General features: G+C 43.6%; 1 protein-coding gene across 3 annotated transcripts in view; it reads left to right on the forward strand.

Moving 5' to 3' along the window:
* The window catches only part of ETV6 (ETS variant transcription factor 6), a 248,035-nt gene that overhangs the window by 198,624 nt on the left and 27,383 nt on the right, over positions 1–22,028 (forward strand). For all 3 annotated transcript variants that reach the window (XM_015151078.3, XM_077952438.1, NM_001266080.1), the window contains 1 exon segment: positions 7,272–7,406. In XM_015151078.3, the coding sequence (XP_015006564.1) occupies positions 7,272–7,406 (135 nt within the window).

The raw sequence follows: 22,028 nt of genomic DNA on the forward strand, positions 1-22,028 counted from the left end.
GAAGAGAGAGCTGTTTGCAAATTTAAGAATGTGTTACTTAATCTACGTGTAAGATTATGTACATAGCAAATCATCACCTGAAAAATGCAGATTTTAATAATGTTAGGGTTCTACTTTAAACCTACTCAACTTGAGAAGTCAAAAGTTGCAAAACCCCCCTGGGAGAGGCTCTAGGTAACATTACAGATGATAAGAAACATTGATTCCAGCCTTCTGAGAACAAGTAGTATATAATAAGAACTTTTAAACTAATGATACCCTTTCACTGATAATTCTATTCCTAAACAAATAGCCGAAGGAAACCATCCAATACTGGGCAAAACAGGATGCCCTTAACAATTCTATTTATAGTAGTTAAAAACTGGAAATTCCCCAACCACCCCCAGTGTGGGACTAGCTAAACACAGTTGGGGAAGGTAAATATCATAGGATACATGGTAGCCTCACAGCCATTCACTCACTCACTCATTTATTATTTCTTCAGTAGATTATGCAGAGCTCTGCAGGTCATATTCAGGATTTTACACGTTTGTTTGAAGACAAGTAGAAGCCATTTGTTTTAAGCAGAGGGTCGGCGTGGCAAGGTACGGAGGTGAAAAGTGGAGGCGGGGCCTCTTAGGCTGCAGTCTAGGAGCAATGGTTATGATATTAACTAAAGTGAGGCTCACTGAGAGAGGAGGTGGTTCAAGAAACAGATAAAAGGCAGAGTCTGCAGGTCTTGGTGACCCATTTCATGTGAGATGAGAAGAAGAGAGGACTTAATGATTACTTCCAAGTTTTTGGTCTGATCGTCTGAGCATTTACTGACCTAAGGAACACAATCTCATTTGTAAAGATGTTTGTGTTAGACACGTCAAATGTGTGGCGCCTGTATGACCTCCAGGAGGAATTACTTAGGAGATCATGGAATGTGGTTCTGGAGTTCAGAAGAAGTGCCTGGCTGAAGTAGATTTAGCATAGACGAGCCGATTGAAGCCATGGGAGTAGATGAGGTTGCCCAAGAAGAAGGGGCGACCTGGGGAACCTTACTGTTGAAGGGCTGGAGAAGGAGGAAGAGCAGAGAAGTAGGCAGAAAACCAGGACAGGTGGAAATCTCTGAAGCCATGGAGTATTCTAAGAGAAGGAAGTAGAGATGTCTGGTGAGGATGTTGCTGAGAAGTCAGGCAGTTCCCCAAGTACCAACCATTGCCCTTTGGATTTGACAACAGGGAGGTGAACTGAGCAAAAGCAGATTGGAGAAGGGTGGGAGTGGGAACCGGAATGGAAGGTGAGGAAGTGGTGAGAATGGTGTTGGACAGCTCCCCTGGGAAATTTGGCTGTAAAGGGAGGAGAGAAAGAGGAGCAGGACCTAACAGGGAGGATGGGGACAAGGGGCGTGTGCATGTGGACAGGAAAAAAACTTGAAACTGCTTAAAAGCTAAAGGGAAGAAACCCAACAAAAGAAGTTGGCAATACGACCACAAATGGGGACTATAAGAGCTAACTGTAAACTGGAAATGTCTGTGTGAAATGATGTCAACTGGGGGAAAAAAATTCCATCCATATGAATGCGACTTTGTAAAACTTATGCATGTGCTTTAAATACAAAAGTACTGAAACAAAGAAAACATTTTTTTGCCGGATTTTATGAGACACGTCTGTTCACACTTATGACAATTGCAAGAGACACCATCCATTGAGTGTTTATGATGGCAGACGTGGGGCTGGTGCTCTGCACGTATCATCTCATTTAATCCTTACAACAGCCCTGCCAAGTCTGTGGCACAGTTCTCATTTTACACACAAGAATACTGAACTAAGCCCTGAACTGTGGCTCGGAGAAGAAAAATAGCTTCCCTAAGGGCATACAGTTGACAAACAGAGGAACAAACAGAGGAACAAGATTCAAACTTGGGACTCCCTTGCTCCAGAGCCCAAATTCTTTCCTCTAAAATTAAGTAACTTAAATAAATTTAACCCCCCTCAACAGCAGCTTGTATGTTGTTTGTCCTCAGACATTAGTAAGATTGATCAGCCAAGTCACAGCAGTATTGTTCACTCGCTCGTTCCTGTCCATTTGAAACACATTGCAATACAATAATGGAATTTAGGATGCTCAAAGAACATGCCTGGCTTGTCACGTAAAGATCACCAATGCAAAACTGTGTTTTGTTTCTGTGTGTGTGCATGTGTGTGTTCGTGTGCATGCACCCAGGAGTATATCTAGATTTTATGGGCCCGAGGCTTACAATTTAGGCAATATGAATATTTCTAGAACTCTTCCCAGGGACCTGCACAAGTGAAGGAACCCCAAAGCTCACTAGCTTTGTGGCACATCTACCTCTGCACATGCGTGTGTTTACATGAACTGTGTATGTATGCGTGAAAACAGATGGAGGAACCAATGAAAACCATGGTTCTTTGACCAGTACGGCTCAGTTCCATTGAATAGTACAATAGAAGTACTGGTTAGGACCAGTCACTGTGTTTCTTTTCTGGGAAGAGAGGGGAGATTTATTAAAAATCAAATGGGTGGCCGGGCACAGTGGCTCATGCCTGTAATCCCAGCACTTTGGGAGGCCGAGGTGGGCGGATGACGAGGTCAGGAGATCAAGATCATCCTGACTAACACAGTGAAACCCTGTCTCTACTAAAAAAAATACAAAAACATTAGCCAGATATGGTGGCGGGCGCCTGTAGTCCCAGCTACTCGGGAGGCTGAGGCAGGAGAATGGCATGAACCCAGGAGGCAGAACTTGCAGTGAGCCGAGATCGCGCCACTGCACTCCAGCCTTGCTCCAACAGAGCAAGACTCCATCTCAAAAAAAAAAAAAAATCAAAAATCAAATGGGTTATGAATTTTCCGAAAAATGCCCTTGAATTTCAGCCACTAGCTAAGTTAGATATACAGTGCTGTGGCACATGCTCTTTATTTTCAGTAGGCAAATAAATATAACTTATTTTTAAATATATTCTTTATCCCAGAGACTGTTTTGGGGTTGGTTGGTTGGTTGGTTGGTTGAGAAAGGGTCTCACTCTGTCATGCAGACTGGAGTGCAGTGGTGCGATCACAGCTCACTGCAGCCTCGACCTCCTGGGCTCAAGCAATCCTCCCACCTCAGCCTCCCGAGTAGCTGGGACAATAGGCATGCATCACCACACCCCACTAATTTTTGTATTTTTTGTAGAGATGGGGATCTCACTATATTACCCAGGCTGGTCTCAAACTCCTGGGCTCAAGTGATCCTCCTGCCTCTGCCTCTCAAAGTACTGGGATTATAGGTGTGAGGCACAGCACGTAGCCAGATTTTTTGTTAATAACACCTTTCGGATGTGACCTCCTCTCCTACATATATGAAAATTTGAAGAATACATCAAGAGAGCAGGCTGGGTGTTGAGGCATGAAGGGACACTGGAAATGAAAGGAGATGGAGGGCCGTCTTCATATACTTAGAAACCTGCTATAGACAAGACACATATTCTGTGTTACTTCAGAAGCCAAAACTAAGAACCAAAGTACAGGGATTGCGGGGGAAGCCAGATTTCACCTCAGCAGAGAAACTTTCTGTCAACTAGAGCTGTCCAAAAATGGTTTGCTTGTGCCGTGGCCAGCTACCCATCACTGTAATTACCTAGCCAAAGCCACTTCTTTCTGGGTGAAGGGGAGGTGGGAGACTTTTAGTGAGCAAAGTTTGAGTCAATCTAAGAAACCTCTAGAATCCTGTCTAGGTCTAATATTCCAAGTTATTATTGGGGCACACTATCACTGCCAATCATATGCTCATAGCGCATGCACAGCAAGCGGTCCCTGTCCCCGTGGTGGTGACGTGTTTTTGCTGAGCCGGCCGCATTCCCTGACCGAGCCCCTGGTTGCTGAGGAAACATGTCTGTGCATGGAATGACTCAACTAAGGCCACACTCCTGGGTCTTAGAACTAAGTTTTTTCCTGGCCCGGTACCCGGAACCTCAGGTCCATGCTCCCACCCATAGCCACCTCATGGATAGCATTTAAGATAACTCCTGATGCCTTATTAGTCTCGTAATAGGTTTATGGTCTAGGTAGGAAACTGGCTGAGTCCAGTTGACCTGCCCCTCCCCCTGCTTCCTCCTGCACACTCGGGAAGAACCCCTCTGTCCCTGCTCCCTTGGCCAGCGTCAGTATGGGAGGCTGAAGCGAGCCTGCGCAGAAGCCTGGGAGGTGTGCGGCAGACCACGTGTCAGCCCCCTAGAGGCTTAGCCCGCCCGGTCAGGATGAGGCATCCAGCAAACCCAAGACTGGGAGAGTGACCTCAGTTAGCCTTCTTTACCCTTTCGGGAAGGGGAACATAAAGTTGGCCGTGACCCAGATACTCCTCTGTTCTCCATGTGAGACCTCCTTAGAGATCTACGCACCTGTCCTAAGCCACTATAATAAGATCAGGAATAGTAATGATGGGAGTGTTCCCGGTGGTGGTGGTAAAAGCAATGACTAGTGTTTACTGAGCTTTTCCTGTTTGCCTCACGCCATGATGAGCTCATTACATAGACCACCTTATTGAATCCTTACAACGATCCCACAAGGTAGATGCCATCAACATTGCCATTTTATAGATGAGGAGACTTAAGGGGCATTCCTGTGGAGGCACCAGTCTGACTCCAGAGCATGGCCTCTTCGCCATGCTGCTGTCTTTCCTCAGTTTCTCTCTCATGAAAACATAGAAGGAAAAGTCACCTGCCTGCTCTCCAGCCCTTGTTTGAGCCACCCCAAGCCCAGAAGTAGCCACTAAGAGGGGTCCAGGGAACAGTTTGTGCACCAAACCCTACTCTGGGTGCTTCTTGTCCTTTCCCTCCTTTAACCCTCATAGCAAATGCTGGAGGTCGGTGCCATTATTTGCATTTTGCAGAGAAGTGCAGGGACTTGCTCAAGGTCACCTGGTGCACAGGAGTTGGGACTCCCACCCAGGCAGCCGTGCCCACCTCTGCAGTCAGCACCTCCCACCACCACACCAGCTCGCCTGGTTAAGTGAACCAAGCTGAACAGCATCACAGACACTAAATTTATATTTCCTGGCCTCCCCTTCCAAAATGGATACACTAATTACTGACCTTTTTTTTTAGTAATAGTAATCATCAGGAACACATTTTTCAATGTTTTCATTTTTCTATTCCGCATACTACCAAAAAAAAATTGATAAAACCCAGCAAGTGTGAGGCCATGTAAATTAGCAAAAGTTCAGGAAGTCATTACACTAAACCAAAAGAAACAAAGTGTTGATTAGGGGCTTATTTTTGTATGAGATTAAAATATGAATCATTAAAATAGGACTGTATTTCAGGCTCCTTATCCCCGCCTCATCAGAGACATCACCATGACTACTAGGTTTGGATTCAATGAATTCCAAAGCCGTTCTCAGCTCTCAAATGCAGTCATGTGTGCCATGGTTCTCCCTTATACATAGCAGTTTCAAAAGTCTGGTCCAGGACCCCTCTGTATCTTCCTGCCCATCTCCTGTTACTAAAATACCTAAGTGACGTGGTGTCTGCAGGTCTGTGAAGTATTTTGCTTTATTTAGTCATGATACTAAGTAGTGGCAGAAAGTTACACTAACAGCAACCAAATTTCAAAGGTAGAGGAAGGAACAAAGTCAAGGCGAAAACACAAAATTCCCTCAGGAATCCCTTAGAATCGGGTATCCTTGGAGCTTTATTTAGTATGAGTGATAAAGGAGCGGGTGTTTGTAGAAAAAAAGACATTAATATGGAACGCTTCTCAGGTCCATGCTGAGCTTGAAAGAAAAAATAATAGAGCAATATCTTCAACCCAAAATACGCCTTGAATTTAAGTTGGTAATTAAAATATTTGTTTAAAAAATCGCTAAAATTAGAGACAAAGGCCATTGTTTGTTATTACTGCTGACTGCCTGTCTGTGTGTGGAGAAGGGTGTGCGGAGATAGTCAGAGGCCTGTGATATTTTAAAGATTAATCACCCACCCCCAAAGGGTTTTGAGGTACCCACCTGCATTTTCAACTTGGATCTAAGAGTCAAGGGGTGGGACAAGACCATGACACGTTTTGGGTTTGTTTTTGGTTTTCGCTAATTAATCCTTGGACACTTCAAATACCAAATATATCAGAACAGAAAGGTGCCCGCTCAACCCAGCCCCTACTATCCTCTGACTATGGCCTGACATCTCTAGATGATTTTCTAGAGACTGTGGAACCTTGGAACAATGGCTGTGTGCATTTTTAAAGGAGGGAAGCATCCCAGGACATGCCAGTTCCTTATAGAGTATCTTGAATAGTTACCACCTCTAACTGGACTCGTGGATTTTTTTCATGTTTATTCTTTTCCTGCCTAGGATTGAGGTTGGTTAAAAAGGCATGTTTTTCTCTGTAGGGAAGATGTCTATGAAGAATCTATGAGTTGTCATCGGAGCATTACAAATGTTCTTAATGACTTCATAATTCTTCGAGTAATCTGAAGTGCAAGCTAAGATAGATGTAAAAAGCACATCCTCACAAATACAAGAGCAATAAATTGGGATCGTTTAAATTCCCTGCCATTGTTAGGCAGCTACTGAAGCAGTTCAGTAATGTGGGAAAGTGTTCAAATCCTAATGCGGAGGGAAGAGAGGATACTCAACTATTAAAAGCCTGAGTCTAACTATAGAACTGTAGATAGTATTAACAGGGCTTCTGTATCTTAGTGATGGGATTCTAGGTAATGTTTTGTTTTCTTTCTGATTTTCTGCCTTTTTAAAGCATTTTTGGGGCCGTGCACAGTAGCTTACACCTGTAATCCCAGCACTTTGGGAGGCCTAGGCGGGTGAATCACTTAAGCTCAGGAGTTTGAGACCAACCTGAACAACATGGTGAAACCCTGTCTCTACTGAAAATACAAAAATTAGCTGGGTGTGGTGGTTCGCACCTGTGGTCCCAGCTACTTGGAGGGCTGTGGTGGGAGGATCACTTGAGCCCGGGAGGTGGAGGTTGTAGTGAGCTGAGATCGTGCCACTGCACTTCAGCCTGGGCAACACAGTGCGACCCTGTCTCAAAAAAAAAAAAAAAAAAAAAGCATATGATTTTCATGATCAAAAAAGTTTGATTTAAAACTTCACATAGCTCTTACCTTTTGAGTTTCCAGTGCTGCATTCTGTGTCCCGTGAGCTTGGTGAGGGTAGGAGGTGGCAGGCCTGTTTTGCTCTCCAGTTGTATCTTTGGCACAGTGCCAGGCACATGGCTGCTGCTCCCTAAATTGTTGTTGGAAAAAAAATTTTCCATTTCTCGATTTCCCTTTCCTTTTTCTTTCCAGGTGATGTGCTCTATGAACTCCTTCAGCATATTCTGAAGCAGAGGAAACCTCGGATTCTTTTTTCACCATTCTTCCACCCTGGAAACTCTATACACACACAGCCGGAGGTTATACTGCATCAGAACCATGAAGAAGGTACTGGAAGAGGCTTCTCTTTTCTTGCCTGAGGTTTAGACAAATCCAAGAAGTTTAATTGTTAACTTGATAAGCTGGTCTTATTCGTGTAAGTTCACTTTTCATTCAGCAGACAATTACTGAGTGCTTCCGATGTGCAAGATACACTCTTGGTTCCCTGAAGCTCATAATCAGAGTGAAGCAGTGAGATGAATGTACACAGAAGCACAGAAGCATAACTGTATGGTAGGCACTGTAAAGGTGTGGTGGAAGGGTCAGTGACAGCCAGGTACAGGAAGCAGGGTCTGCTCATAAAGGAGTATGCCTGGAGTATGCCTTAGAGCAGTGGTCCCCAACCTTTTTGGCACCAAGGACCAGTTTTGTGGAAGACAATTTTTCCACCAACAGTGGAGGTGAGGGATGGTTTGGGATGACTCAAGTGCATTACATGTATTATGCACTTCATTTCTATTATTATTACATTGTAATACATAATGAAATAATTATACAATCCACCATAATGTAGAATCCGTGGGAACCCTGAGCTTGTTATCCTGCAACTAGACGGTCTCATCTGGGGGTGATGGGAGACAGTGACAGATCATCAGCCATTAGATTCCGTAAGGAGTGCACAACTAGATCCCTCACATGGACAGCTCATGATAGCGTTTGTGCTTCTATGAGGATCTCATGCCGCTGCTGATCTGACAGGAGGTGGAACTCAGGCAGTAATGCGAGCAGTGGGGAGCGCTGTAGATACAGATGAAGCTTCACTCACTTGCCCACCGCTCATCTCCTGCTGTGCAGCCCAGTTCCTAACAGGCCATGAACTGGTACCGGTCAGTGACCTGGAGGTTGTGGACCCCGCCTTAGAAATCCAGCAGGATTCTGATAAGGTTGAAGTGAAGAACATTCCAGGCAAAGAAAATGGCATAAGGGTGGGGTAAGGCTTTGGAACAGACAGCAATTAGATGACCTGGATTATAGAGCTTATCTTCCCCCACTCTTTTATTACAAAAAATTTCAAACATACTCCAAATAAAATAAAAAACATAAACCCCTCTGAGCCATCACCCTTGCCTTCACAATGATCACCATTTTGTCATTGCAGAGCTAGTTCAAGGGGCTTAGCTTGGAACCAGAGTGTGGAGAACTTTGATTTCTGGAATATGGAGGAAAGAAATGGGAAGTCATTGAAGATGTTTTTAGCAGGGGGTAAAGCTGGAGGAAGGAAAGAAAAACACCCAAATCTATGAACTCAGTGTTGGATCAGGGCTTTCTGCATCAGGCATCAGAGGAGGCTGGTTAGAGTGCACTCAGTGTCCGTGTTTATTTCAAGTGTCCTGGTTGTTCCTCTTAATCCTTGATAGAAAGCAAAAGACCAGAATTTAATTCAGGCCCTGGACCTAGTTCCACAATAGGTGCTGGGGCCCAGAAATAGAGTATAAAAACCTTACTTGAGGCCGGGCACGATGGCTCACGCCTGTAATCCCAGCACTTTGGGAGGCCAAGGTGGGCAGATCACGAGGTCAGGAGATCGAGACCATCCTGGCTAACACGGCGAAACCCCGTCTCTACTAAAAATACAAAAAAAAATTAGTCAGGCATGGTGGTGGGCACCTGTAGTCCCAGCTACTCAGGAGGCTGAGGCAGGAGAATGGTGTGAACCTGGGAGGCGGAACTTGAAGTGAGCCAAGATCGCGCCGCTGCACTCCAGCCTAGGCGACAGAGCGAGACTCTGTCTCAAAAAAAAAAAAAAAAAAAAAAAAATACAAAACATTGAGCCGGGCATGGTGGTGGGTGCCTGTAGTCCCAGCTACTCGGGAGGCTGAGCCGAGATCGCACCACTGCACTCCAGCCTGGGCGACCGAGCGAGACTCCGTCTCAGAAAAACAAAACAAAACAAAACCAAAAAACACCTTACTTGAACACCATTGCATTAAACAGTTGAACAGCTTGAGCACTCAGTGATGGATCGTGCCTCTGAGGGTCATGATACCCACATCCTCCCGCTTGGATCGGTCAGACAACAGACGTCCAAACGTGCGCCAATTTCTTCATACGTACTTTTCCTTAGGTCCAGATTACTAGGGACCTCCAACCGTGGTCCCTTGGGGCATTTCCTTAAAATGATTGCTCATCCCCAAGAGCAGGGCTAACATTTTTGTTTGGTTGTTGGCAAACCAAAAGATGAGAAGTTTCTTGTTTTTCCTAATTAACACTTCACAAAAGAGAGCCTGACTCCAGGCGACTGACATCACCTCCTTGTGCCGAGCATTTCACAGCAGGGCCCCTCACTTCCGTGACGGAGAACGGACAGCATTTTGTGCAGGCTCCCTGCCTTCCTCTCATCCTTTCCTCCCCTCACTCTACCCTTGCTAAATTTAGCAGCTGCCCTCCTCCCCCAGTTCGGTTTTTCATTCTTTTGCTCTTCCTGCCATGTGCATTTCCGGCTTGCATAATAGCCACCAGCCACTCTAGAGAAGAGGAGGTGGGTTTACTGAAGCTTGACATTAAGGCAAGAAATATATTACCTAGCCTGCCTTTCAGATACAAAGGGTATGTGATGGGTTTTCATTCTCTCTCTCATTCTCTCTTTCTCTCATTATTTTTTTTTTTTTAAATCTCATTTGGAATTTCTAGCCCCATTTTATTCCTGAGTGTGATTGGAGGCTTATGGTCTCTCCTCCTCCCAGATCCTTCCTCTTTTCCTCTTGGCCTGATTTGACTCAGAAGTAGGTGTGTTTGTTGTTCTCATTTGCAGGAGCTCAGCAATAGAGAAAGCTGGCTTACTCTGAGAGCTACTCTCAAACCAAGTAAATACAGATGTGCCACCGCATACGCTGTCATGAGCTTTCTCTCAAGTATTATGATGTCGGTAGTGGTGAGCGCGGTGGGTAAGAGAATGGAGCTAATGAGGCCGAGGTCAAGGGTGTCGTTGCTCTGCAGACCAGTTAGCTTTTCTTCAGACCCAGCTCTTAAAAACAGAGCATTTTCAGAGACCATTCCTTAAAGCTGATGGCCAGGAAGCAAGGTCTGAGAGCATATGTCCCCCTCCTTTGTCTATTCAGACAGGGCGCATGTGCTCCGATGAACAGATACACACAACAAGGAGAGAAGTGTAGGTCTTTATCAGGTGGTATCCAGGGAGAAGAACTGTCCAAGGCACAGAGGTGACATGAAGAGGCCCTCTCCCTATCCCCCTGCCTTTCAGCTATATGGTGCCCTTGATGACAAAGAGAACAAGTAGAGAGGTGCATGGATCAGCACAAGTTTCCTGCCTCCAGCTGCTTCCTCTCTCTTTCCCTTCTTCTCCACTGAAAAGAAAAAAATCCAGCTCAACATAAATTGTTTCCAGAATCAATACTGTTACATTTAATTATGAAGGATAACAGATGATTGATGTGGGCATATGTTAACATACAGAAAGCTCTGGTTCTGAAAAAAAAAAATCTGTCAAGTGAAATTATACATACCAAATATTACTTCCCCAGTGATTTATTTTACATAACTGGGAATACAGTTCCATATAAAAGTATGTTAACCCAAGATGACACATGTTGCTACCAACTTGGCATAAGTAAGTAGGTAAGTGGGTAGGTAGGTAGGTGGGTAGGTGGATAGGAATGACAGAATGGAAAGAGAACAAGGCCCAACTCAGCTGTTCAGCAGCCTGGCACAGTGAAGCATGCACGGTCAAGTGCAAACACAAGGCATCATTCAACCGCCTTGTGATTTCACCTCATCGTGGCCACAAACTTAACCAGTTCAGGCATTCATAATTTCACAATGGGCATTTATGTCACAGTACAAATGTGTCTTGCTCAATCTAGCACCAGTTCCCCACATGTATCCTCTATGACTTTCTTACATTGAAATCATGCCTTCCTTAGTAGCCACGTGACAGTGCTAGAAGCTAGGAAGTTGGTGTTAGCTCAGAGGTTCCCCTCCATGCCCTGACAGTAGACGAGGATGATCATCATGCTAATTCAAACTCTCTATATGTGAACATTCATTACCTCTATAATGTAGTCCATTCTGAAATCACATCATGCCTTGAGCAAAGCAGTCCTCAGATTACACTTACCTCTAGAAAAACCAGCATTTTCACCCTTTTTCCTTACCAGTTCTGGGAAGGGAGGGTGATTTTATATAATTTGGTTAACCTTGTAATTTTTCACCCCATACCAACACACTTATGACAGTGACACAGGGCTCCATCAGTAAGTAAGCAAGGACGACATATCAAATATTCAGGCAAAACCAGAACCAGACCATCCTCAACAAACTGGGGTGAGTGGGTGTGAGTGTGAGAGTGTGTGTGTGTGTGTAAGTGTTTTAAAGGATGAGATCTGGAAGTCAGGAAACCAGGTCCTAACCCTTCATTCTGTCAGAACAGATCATAAGGGCTGAAGTTTCTCATTTCTCTGACTCTGTCTCCCCAGTTATAAGAAGGGGGTTGGACTAAATGGTTTCTGCAGTCTCTTACAGCTCTCAAATCCCCACATTACATCCAAGGAATCTGAGTGTTCCTGGGTGATATGAAGATAAGGCGTATTCCCTTCCTTCGGGGTCTTGAGCATCTAAAATCTAGAAAATCATAGCAGTGTCCTGCCTGGTGTTGCTCAGAAGCAGGAGAAAATCTCTTCTGTCCTGATTTGTCTCACCTTATTGAGAACTTCAGATAACATTGCCCCTCTGAGAGTGGCAGCAAGAGTAGTGTCATTCACTTATTTCATCATAAAAAGCTCAGTTTAAGGACATTCTTTTTCCTTGACTGTTACGACTCATTTTATCTTTGCAATATGAATTAGAATGCAGGTAGGTAGTTATGTAGAAAGGAGGTAAACAATGATATTACTTCTTTCACAAAAACCAGGAGGCAAAGCATCTTTAGAAATAGCAGACCAGCAAATGACTATAAAATAAATTTATTTTATCACGTTGCAGGTGTGTTAACTTCTTTTCATACCTTAGATTCTTTTATTTTGGGTTTTATCCCCATATATATATATTTAATTGTCACTTGTCCTCTGGTGTTGGAACTACTTGAATATTGGCCCCCTACAAGCTCCACGGAAACATAAAATAGGCCTCCCTTCTGGGCTAGTCTCGGAATGGGACCAGCTCCGCAGAACTGCCCCATGGGACTGGATGTGCAGTCTGTAGGGAGAAGGAGCAAGATCTGGATTTCTCCAACGTTCTCATCCCATCACCCCCTTGGAGCTTGATAATTTCAGCTCTTCAGTCCCATCCTTTCCTCTGCCCCATCAAAGAGATTATGGAGCAGTGATTCTTAATCACTTTAGTGTGCAGATATTCACACATATGCAGGGCGGAGATTGTTTCTATAGCACTGGGTGCAGTTTAACGTGGCAGTTCTGCTCTGGGACAACTCTTTATCACGAGGTAAATGTGGAAATCGCAAGTGGTGAGAAATTTCAAGCCTCGAAGTACAATCGATCTCAATTTTTGTTACAACTAGCACATGGGAATGGCTCAATAATTGAGAGAAGTCATTCTTTGTGAGAGATGGAGAGGGGGGTGTGTGTTCTGTGATGGCCCACAGAAGTTTTATTTATATGATTGCTTTATTGAGGGGAATCGTACCCCTCCTGCCCCACCACCAAACCTAAGTGCCCCAAGACTGCTTTGGCGGAAGGAAATGGTATACAATTTTAATGAGATAATTAAAGAAGATGAGGTGTAGGAATCTGCTTCTTAATAACAAAAGAATAGCTAACATTTATTGGGTCCTTGTTGTGTGCTGGCCCTGTTCTAAGCTCTTATATGTTTGAATCATTTAATCCTCACCACCACCCTATAAAAGAAGGTGATATTATTATCTCCACTTTATAGATGAAAAAATAAAGGTTAAGAGCAATAAGTGACATGCCCCAAAATCAAGTAGCAACGCTGAGATTTAAACCCAGGTGGGGTTGATGCCAGTGCCTGCATTCATTCCACTGCGCGGAATGAGGAGACCAAAATACATCTTCATGAATGTTTGTAGTGCAGGCGCCCTGAAAATAGAGCACATGATTGAAAGATGAGTAGAAGTTGTGGAGATGAGGACGCCAAAGCAGTTTTCAGGTCACCTGACTGGGGTACAGTGTGTGGCAGGTCCCCTGCTTACGTTACTGCCAAATTTATACCAAAAAATGTCAAAGATGACTTTTGAGATTCCAAAGTATGTCTAGTTCATAATATTAAAAACTCATGCTGAGTTGGACTGAATTCACCCTTGTAGATGATTAACTCCCTTGGGATGGATGGGCCATCATGAAAATCTCCCAGCCTGTGAGAACTGTGGGTTCTGAGCCAGGCACCGGCTTCTGAGAGCAGAAGCACTGGCTATCACCCACCCACTGAGGAGATCACGCCTTGAAAGCTGGCCCCTCACTACAGTTGCTTAGTAGGCACCAGGTAGATGCAGTCGTTAGCTGCTCAAGTCACATCCTTTCACGGTTGTTGTAAAACCACTCGATTCTCTAGTTTTGCTGGAATCGTGTTGATGACCTCAGGGTCAAGAAGGCTGTGGGCTGGGGTTTGACATCTTCGTTACACATATTAACCGTGTAATGCATGACGGAGCCAGAGAGCATACTGGCACGTATATGCATGCACTCTAGATCCCCCGACTACCTGGGTTCTAATCCCAGCTCCCCAGTTTACTGGCTGTGTGACTTCAGGCAACTGCCTTGGGTCTCAGATCTCCACCTGTAAAAGAAGGAAAATGACAGGACCTATCTCAAAGGGTTGACGTAAGAAAGAAATGAGTCTCCAGCCTGGGTGACACAGTGAGACTCTGTCTCAAAAAAAACAAAAAAGAAAGAAAAAAGAAAAAAAAGAAAGAAAGAAATGAGTTAATATGGAAAATGCCCTTAGAATAGCCAAGCACTCAGTAAATGTTACTCATTATCATGATTGAATATTTCTGGCTATTATTTTGTTGTTTTCCCCCCTCTTTTTATATAAATTATTAATTGGGATAAAATACACAACATTTACCATTTTAACCATTTTTAGGTGTACTTCAGCAGTGGTACGTCTATTCACAATGTTGTGCAGTTGGTTTTTCCTTCCACTTTTCTTAACCATTCTCAATATCGCAACTGCACGCTCTTTGTGCAAACATCAGGTTTGTGCATCTTATACGTAGGGAAGGGCTGTTGCCTCCCTCGCTGTTATCCAAGAACACCTTCGCGGATTCATCTGCGCTGTGATTTCTGTGGGAAAATACATTTAAAGTGCCAGTCTTCATTACTGTCATAACACAGCCTGTTTGGAAGTGAGCACTGCTTGCATTCTGTTACCTTGCAATACCTGTTGAGCGCTGAGTCCTCCATGACCCCTTTGGAACCTTCGTATTAAACTTCTGGCTGTCTCCTCCCTTAAGAACTACAAGGTTAGCCTTTTTGCACCCCTTTCTGTTCTGGGAAAATTGAATCTGGCAGCAGGTAATGACAGGTCCCATCAGAAACAGATTAAGATCTTGACTTCCTGCTCCCCCTGGGAGCTGGGCCTCTCAGCACCACTTAACACCTTTTTCCCTTGATCCGGCCTCATTCCAGCCTTCTGCAAGTCCTGCTTTCCTCTCCAGGACCTTTCTTCCTGCTTTGCCTCCTATATTTCAGGGCGTAGGGCAGCATGACCTTTTACCTTCTGACCCTTGCCCCTGCTGCAGCATGTGTTTTTTGTGACGGCGTGTAGGGACTTCATTGTGCAGAGACCCTCTTTGCATCTGGGCCCTCGGCCTGTTACAGAAGGGACCCTCACCCTCCCTGCCTGCACCAGAGTCCTCCAACTGGAGGCTGCTTTTAGCCCTAGGGCTAGCGTGCTCTCTTAAGCCAGAAGTTTTAGGGGCAAGAGATCCCTAATATGCATGAATGACTCTCACAAGACAGGCAGGAAGTCTCCAAGAGACTTCCTTTACCCCTAGGGAAATGCCATCTGATCTTTGAGATAAGGAGCTGGGAGCAGTTTGATTTCACCTCCAGAGAAGGAAGCCCTCAGTTAAGGGGTCATTTTGCTCTTTTCCCCACTCCAGGGGCTCTCTGCCTTACCTCTCTGCCACCTGTGACTCCAGGCCTTATACATGATTGAGAGGTTTACCCAAACAGACCTAATTGGCTTATTGGAAATCCAATCTCTTGATTTCTTAATTCACTTCTTTTGTGCTGCTTTATGGAGACAAAGGAGACTCCCCCATACTGCCTGTGAAGAGCAAGACAGTCTGCAGCCCCGATTGTGAGGCCTCCTGTGTCGGCAGATGTGCATGTACTCTCTCTACTGATCCCCTGGAAAGGTGGCCTGTTTGGAAGCAGTCCTGCCCAGGCCTGCTGCAGTAATGAAGATTAAGCCTCAGAGTACTACAAGTTACCCATTTTGTTTCATTTAGCCCCTTTCATCAAATGCTTATAAAATTCTAGGAGCGTACACAGGGTTTATTGTTGGTAACCTCAGACATATGTGAATCATCCACTCCAAACTAGGGCAGTTTTCTTCTCAGGCCCTCCAAGGGAGTTCAGTGACATTGGCACATTGTGGGGATGAATAGGCCGAAATGCCGGGCACACAGTCAAGGGGAAAGGCTCCAAACCAAGCAGAGGTTGAACCTCAGGTAACTGGAGTAGGGGGCGTATTAGTTAGCTAGGGCCGCTGTAACAAAGTACCCCAAACTGGGTGGCTTAAACAACAGATATTTATCATCTCACAGTTCTGGAGGTTAGAAGTCCAAGGCCAACATGGTGTGCCAGAGTTGGTTCCTTCTGAGAGCTTTGAGATGGGATCTGTTCCATGACTCTCTCCTCTTTTCTGGTGGTTTGCTGGCAAGCTTTGGCATTCCTTGCCTTGGAGGTCTCTGCCTTCATCTTCACCTCCTTTCTTCCCCTGTGTATGTCTCTAAGTCCAAAGTATACTTTTTATAAGGACACCAATCATATTGACTGTTCATAAAATGACCTCATCCTAACTAATTGCATCCTCAAGGACTCTCTTTCCAAATAAGGTCACAATGTGAGGGTACTAGGGGTTAGAACTTCAACTTATGAATTTTGGGGGAGAGATTTTCATCCCCTAATGGGCTTAGGAGACCGGGAGTGGTATATGAAATATAGTTTAAATTCCACTTCAAGACCTTGAGCTTATGACTTCTGTCTAGCTCTGTGTATCATTCATACTCCCACTAAATTTTAACAAAATGACTGGGATAGGGAGAAAGTGAAGCCCAGTGGACTGAGGCTTGAGTGAGCATTACCTGCTGGGCCTGTTGATTTGCGTCTCCCTGGTGACCTTCTTCTCTGACCAGCATCTGTGGGCTTAGGGAAAGCACAATGGTGGAAATGTGATCCTGGTGTGTGAGATGCAAACTTGATCTTAGCCTTTGCTGTACCCTGGAAACCTACCAGTCAAAACTTTCACCAAAGGCAGATTTTTGTTTGTTTGTTTAGGTTTACTAGTTACTTATTATTTATAGCGTGATTAAATGGGGTCAAATTTTTATGAATTTTTAAGTAGAGAAACTTTCCTAACAAGAGGAAAGGGTAAGAAATCAGACCTTTTTGTAAAGAAAATTACCACATTTAAAGTCCTGGTTTATTTTAGGCTGTTTGGCAGTGAGAAGAAGGGATTATTTGTGTCTAACAGAGGTCTACCAGGAAAAAGGTTTCAGATCAGAAAACACTTCCAACCAGAATGACAGTTCCCTGCCCGTCCTTGGTCTTTCTTCCTCCCTTCCTTCTGTGTCCACAGGGACTAATTATGTCTGGCTTTCCCTCCCTCTTCCTTGTATATTTCCCTTCCATATCAAGACCTTCAGAATGAGGGCAATGTGGATAATTTCCCAGTTTTCCAGCTGGGCAGCTCACCAAGAACAAACCCAGACATCAAGGCCAGACCAAAAAAATCTTCTTGTTTTAGACAGAAGACTCCTACATCTGGGGGATTTAATGCACCCACTGTCCGCTCAGTGCATTTCCTGTGTCCGGAGCTTCTCTGCCTGCCGGCTCTGGTCTCATAAGTTTCCATGCCCTGTTGCCAACTTATAATAACAGAGGTGGCAGGCAGTAGGCTAAGAACGTCATAGCCCACTCGGTACACGGGCACTGCTTTGCAGACTGAAACAAAGCTTGCAAGGTCTCACTGCAGGCCTCTCGGCCTTGACAGTGGTTGTGCCCAGACCACCAGGAGCCTGGAATTAAATACCCTCGGATCCAGTTCTCTACTGTTAATGTTATCAGCTTCATCAAGTACTTCCTCTTTGAGTGATATCTGCAGAGAAATAAATAAATCAAGCTCCTCCAAGTCCTGTTCCTGCCTGGATCCTGAGTCCAAAGTAGAATCTGAGTTGGATTATCCAAAGCACTATCACCCTCCTGCATTGTTCCCAAGGTCTGGGCAGGAACGGAGAGTGAAATCTCTCCAGGACATTACATCAGTTCCTCCTTTACCCTTGGCATGAAAGTTCTTCCTCTCCTGGTCCTCCCAGACTTCCTAAGGCCTGGCCTGAGTGCACACCCACACACAAAGCCTTGAAGCCCAGGACATCAAAGAAAGCCTGCAGGTAACCAGATTACTGACCAATGCCTGTGACTGTTTTGAAATTTGTAAGATGGGAAATGGATTCAGGAAATGGGATTTTTCAATACATGGTCTTCATCATCCTTAAGTATTTTAAACCTTAATAAGCTTTTAAGTAAAGAAAGACATTCTGTAAATGGCATTTAGAAGAAAATATAGGAAAGTTCAAACTGGAACTGTCTTCAGTTGTTTACAGTGATCATACTCTGTGACAAATGAAAAGTGAACCATGGACAAAAGATAAATACATTTCTATGGGCAGCAGAATTGAGATCCATATTATCTATAAAAGGAAAGTTTGCCTTATCTCCAGAAGATTACAGATCATTTTAGTCAGTGCCTGGTAAGCATTTATATGCATTTGGGTTAAAGTGAGGAAGTTAGTGCTTGTCATCCCAACCTATATCCTTGCAAGGTTACTTAAGCACTTTAAAAAAAAAAAAAAAAAAGCTTTTTATAACAGGAAATATCAAACCTATACAAAAGTAAAGAGAATTGTATAATGAATCACCATGTACCCATCACCAGTTTTGATGGTCAACTCAAGGCCAATCTTGTTTTCCCCTGTGGTCTACTTCCTCTCTCCTTCACCATCCCAGATTATTTTATAGCAAATCCCAGATATATAATTTCCCTTGTAAATAGTATCAACAGGCCGGGTGCGGTGGCTCACACCTGTAATCCCAGCACTTTGGGAGTCCGAGGCAGGTGGATCACAAGGTCAGGAGATCGAGACCATCCTGGCTAACACAGTGAAACCCCATCTCTATTAAAAATGCAAAAAATTAGCCAGGCGTGGTGGCAGGTGCCAGTAGTCCCAGCTACTCAGGAGGCTGAGGCAGGAGAACGGTGTGAACCCGGGAGGCGGAGCTTGCAGTGAGCCAAGATCGCGCCACTGCACTCCAGCCTGGGCAACAGAGCGAGACTCTGTCTCAAAAAAAAAAAAAAAGTGCTTGCTCTTTGACCAGAACAAGTCAAAGACCTGGTATCAACATAGGTCTCAAAAAAAAGACTCTATAAAATTAATCACAGAACCATCATATCACTTGAAAACTAGTAGTTCCTTGGTATCATCAAATAATCTACTAGTGTTCACTTTTTGCCACTTTTTTCTCATGAATGTTTTTTACAGCCAGGCATGGTGGCTCACGCCTATAATCCCAGCACTTTGGGAGGCCAAGGTGGGTGGATCATCTGAGGTCTAAAGTTCGAGACCAGCCTGACCAACATGCAGAAACCCCGTCTCTACTAAAAATACAAAATTGGCTGGGCGTGGTAGCGCATGCCTGTAATCCCAGCTGCTCAGGAAGGCTGAGGCAGGAGAATCACCTGAATTCCGGGAGGCAGAGGTTGCAGTGAGCCTAGATGGCTCCATTGCACTCCAGCCTGGACAACAAAAGCGAAACTCCATCTCAAAAAAAAAAAAAATGATTTTTACAGTTTGTATCAGAATCCAAACAACATCTATACATTGCAAATGGTTAATGTATCTCTTAAAGTCTTTTTCAATCTATAGGTTCCCATCTATATCCTTCTTGTGTGTGTGTTTGAGCAGTCCCTCTCTTCAGGTTTTTTTAAAGAGGTCAATCATAATTAGTATATTCATATATATAATATATTGTAAATATTAGTGTATACATATATACTGTATAAGTATATACTTATATAGTATTAGTTATATACCATATATCATATATACTATCATACTATACATATATAGTATATTAGTATAATCTCCCCCTGTACATAGTTTCTTTTTTTCCTCTTGTTGCTTTCGAGATTTTCTCTATTTTTGGTTTTCAGCAGTTTGACTGTGGTGTACCTGGGTGTGGTTTTTATTTTACATATCTTACTTGAGATTCTTGGATCTTTGAATTGACTGTTGTTGATAATGTTGTTACCAAATTTGAGGACAATCTAGCCATTATTTTTTAATTGATTCTACCCTGTTTCTTTCTGTATTCTCCTTCTTGGACACCAATTACATGTGTGTTAGACCATGTGATATTGTTCCACAGGTCACTGAGGATTTGTTTTGTTTGGATTTCATTTTTACTGATCTGTCTTCAAATTTTCTAACCCTTTCTTCTCTCATCTCCATTCTGCTATTAAGTCCATCTAGTCCAGTCTTTCATTTCAGATATTATACTTTTCAGTTATAGAATCTTTATTTTGTCTTTTTTTTAATTCCATTTCCCTTTTGGCAGGCTCTATGTGTCATCATTTATTACAACCATCATTTTCTTTTAGGGCTTGAACTTATTTATAATAGCTGCTGTAAAGTTTTTCTGTTTGTTTGTTTGTGCTAATTCCAACATCTGCATTATCTCAAGTTCTGTTTCTGTTGATGGCCTTGCCTCCTTATTATGAGTAGCATGTTTGTATTTCTTCTCATATCTAGAAAATTGTGACTGGGTGCTGAGCACGTTGAGACACTGGATTGTGTTCTGTTCGACTGAAGAGCGTTGACTTTTGTTCTAGCAGGCAATCAAATTACTGGCCAGTGACTTTGAATCTGCAGAAGCATGGTCTTACGTTTCATTAGGTCCAATCTGTTTCTGTTTTGCCTTTTGCCCTTAGCCAGATCCCCTTGTCCTAGGGTTTTTACTCCTACATTGTGGTCATTCGGGGGTAACAAACAGCCTGAAGTGTTTGCAGAGCCTTCAAACTTGATGAGACTCAAACTCTGAACTCTGTCTCCACTGCAGTAGCCAGTAGTTGAGATTTCTGCTCATATCTTTTGATTATACAACTGTTGCTTTTCACTGAACTCCAAAGGGTCTCCTTGGCACTTGGGCTATTCAGTAGTCAGACAAGAATTTGAGGAAACTTTTACATTTAATCACTCTCCCCTCTGAGGCTCCCACTGTATGGGATTTGTTTCTTCAATTTTCTGCCATTCTGGCAACTACCTACTCTATCTCAAGCAACTTTCTGTTTATCTTCTAACTGCCCTGTGCGGCACAGACTGGGGAGGAGCATGCAGCATAGGGCAGTTAGGAGATCAGCGGAACCAGGGAAAAAGCTGTTTAAACATGGACCTCACTCTGTGCAGGTCCCTTCTTTCAAGAGTGAAATCCCGGTTTTTGTCTGCCCTTGATACCTTCAAATAGTTTTTTCAATGTATTTAATACAGTTTCTTTCATTTCTATCCGTAGGACGGTTCCTTTGGTACAAGCCACTCTACTGTTGTTGAAACTGAAACTCCCCCTTTCCTTGTTTAGATAAGTGGTGGCAGATCATAAATGCTTCATCTTGCTTTTCGTATCTAACCATAGATTCTGGATGCTAGTCCTTAGCAAAATATTGAGATACTCCTCATTCCTTTTTACATTTACATAGTACTCCATTGTTTAGAGATATATACTATAATTTATTAAATCAGTCTCCTATTGATAGCTATTCCAATGATGAGGCACTTTTGAACTTAACGGCAGTAGGTTATACAGCAGTCACAAAATAAGCCCTTTGCTTTCAAGGAGATGATCTTTTAATATTATGAACAATATTTTTGTTCAGTGTTTCATATGATAGATGAGATCTAGTAGAACTTTCAAAAAAGAAAAAAGTCCCCATTTTCTTCTTAACCCTGTGTAAAACTTAAAACCACCATGTCTGTCTCTGTTTACTGACCCTATCAAATTACTGAATTCCCTTTATGTGTTCTTTATATATATATTATCTTAATGGACAAAGGTGATATGTTTGACTTGCTTTACTTAGAACTGTGGACAATTCTTTGACCAGAACAAGGACGGCAAGCATGCACATCCTTTTGGTGAGACTGCCCTGGGAAAAGATGTGGCCAGAGAGAGTTCATTGAGTTGGGTGAGCAGCCATGTAGAAATCTCCATTTTTATGGGTAGATTCTGTCCTTCTGCACCTTAGCAGGGACTTCTGGAGCCAGGTGTGTGCTGGTCCATTCCCCAACCCAGCCCTCAGAGCTACTTCTGTTGCTGAGCTGTGTACACTTCTGATGTTATCCTCGCACACACGTGCAACTTCGAGTGGGACGGGTTAGAGGTATTGTTAGAGGTGTCCATTCATCCTGCTTCTTCCTTA

Source organism: Macaca mulatta, chromosome 11 (genome assembly GCF_049350105.2).
Source record: "Macaca mulatta isolate MMU2019108-1 chromosome 11, T2T-MMU8v2.0, whole genome shotgun sequence".
Taxonomy (NCBI): Eukaryota; Metazoa; Chordata; class Mammalia; order Primates; family Cercopithecidae; genus Macaca; species Macaca mulatta.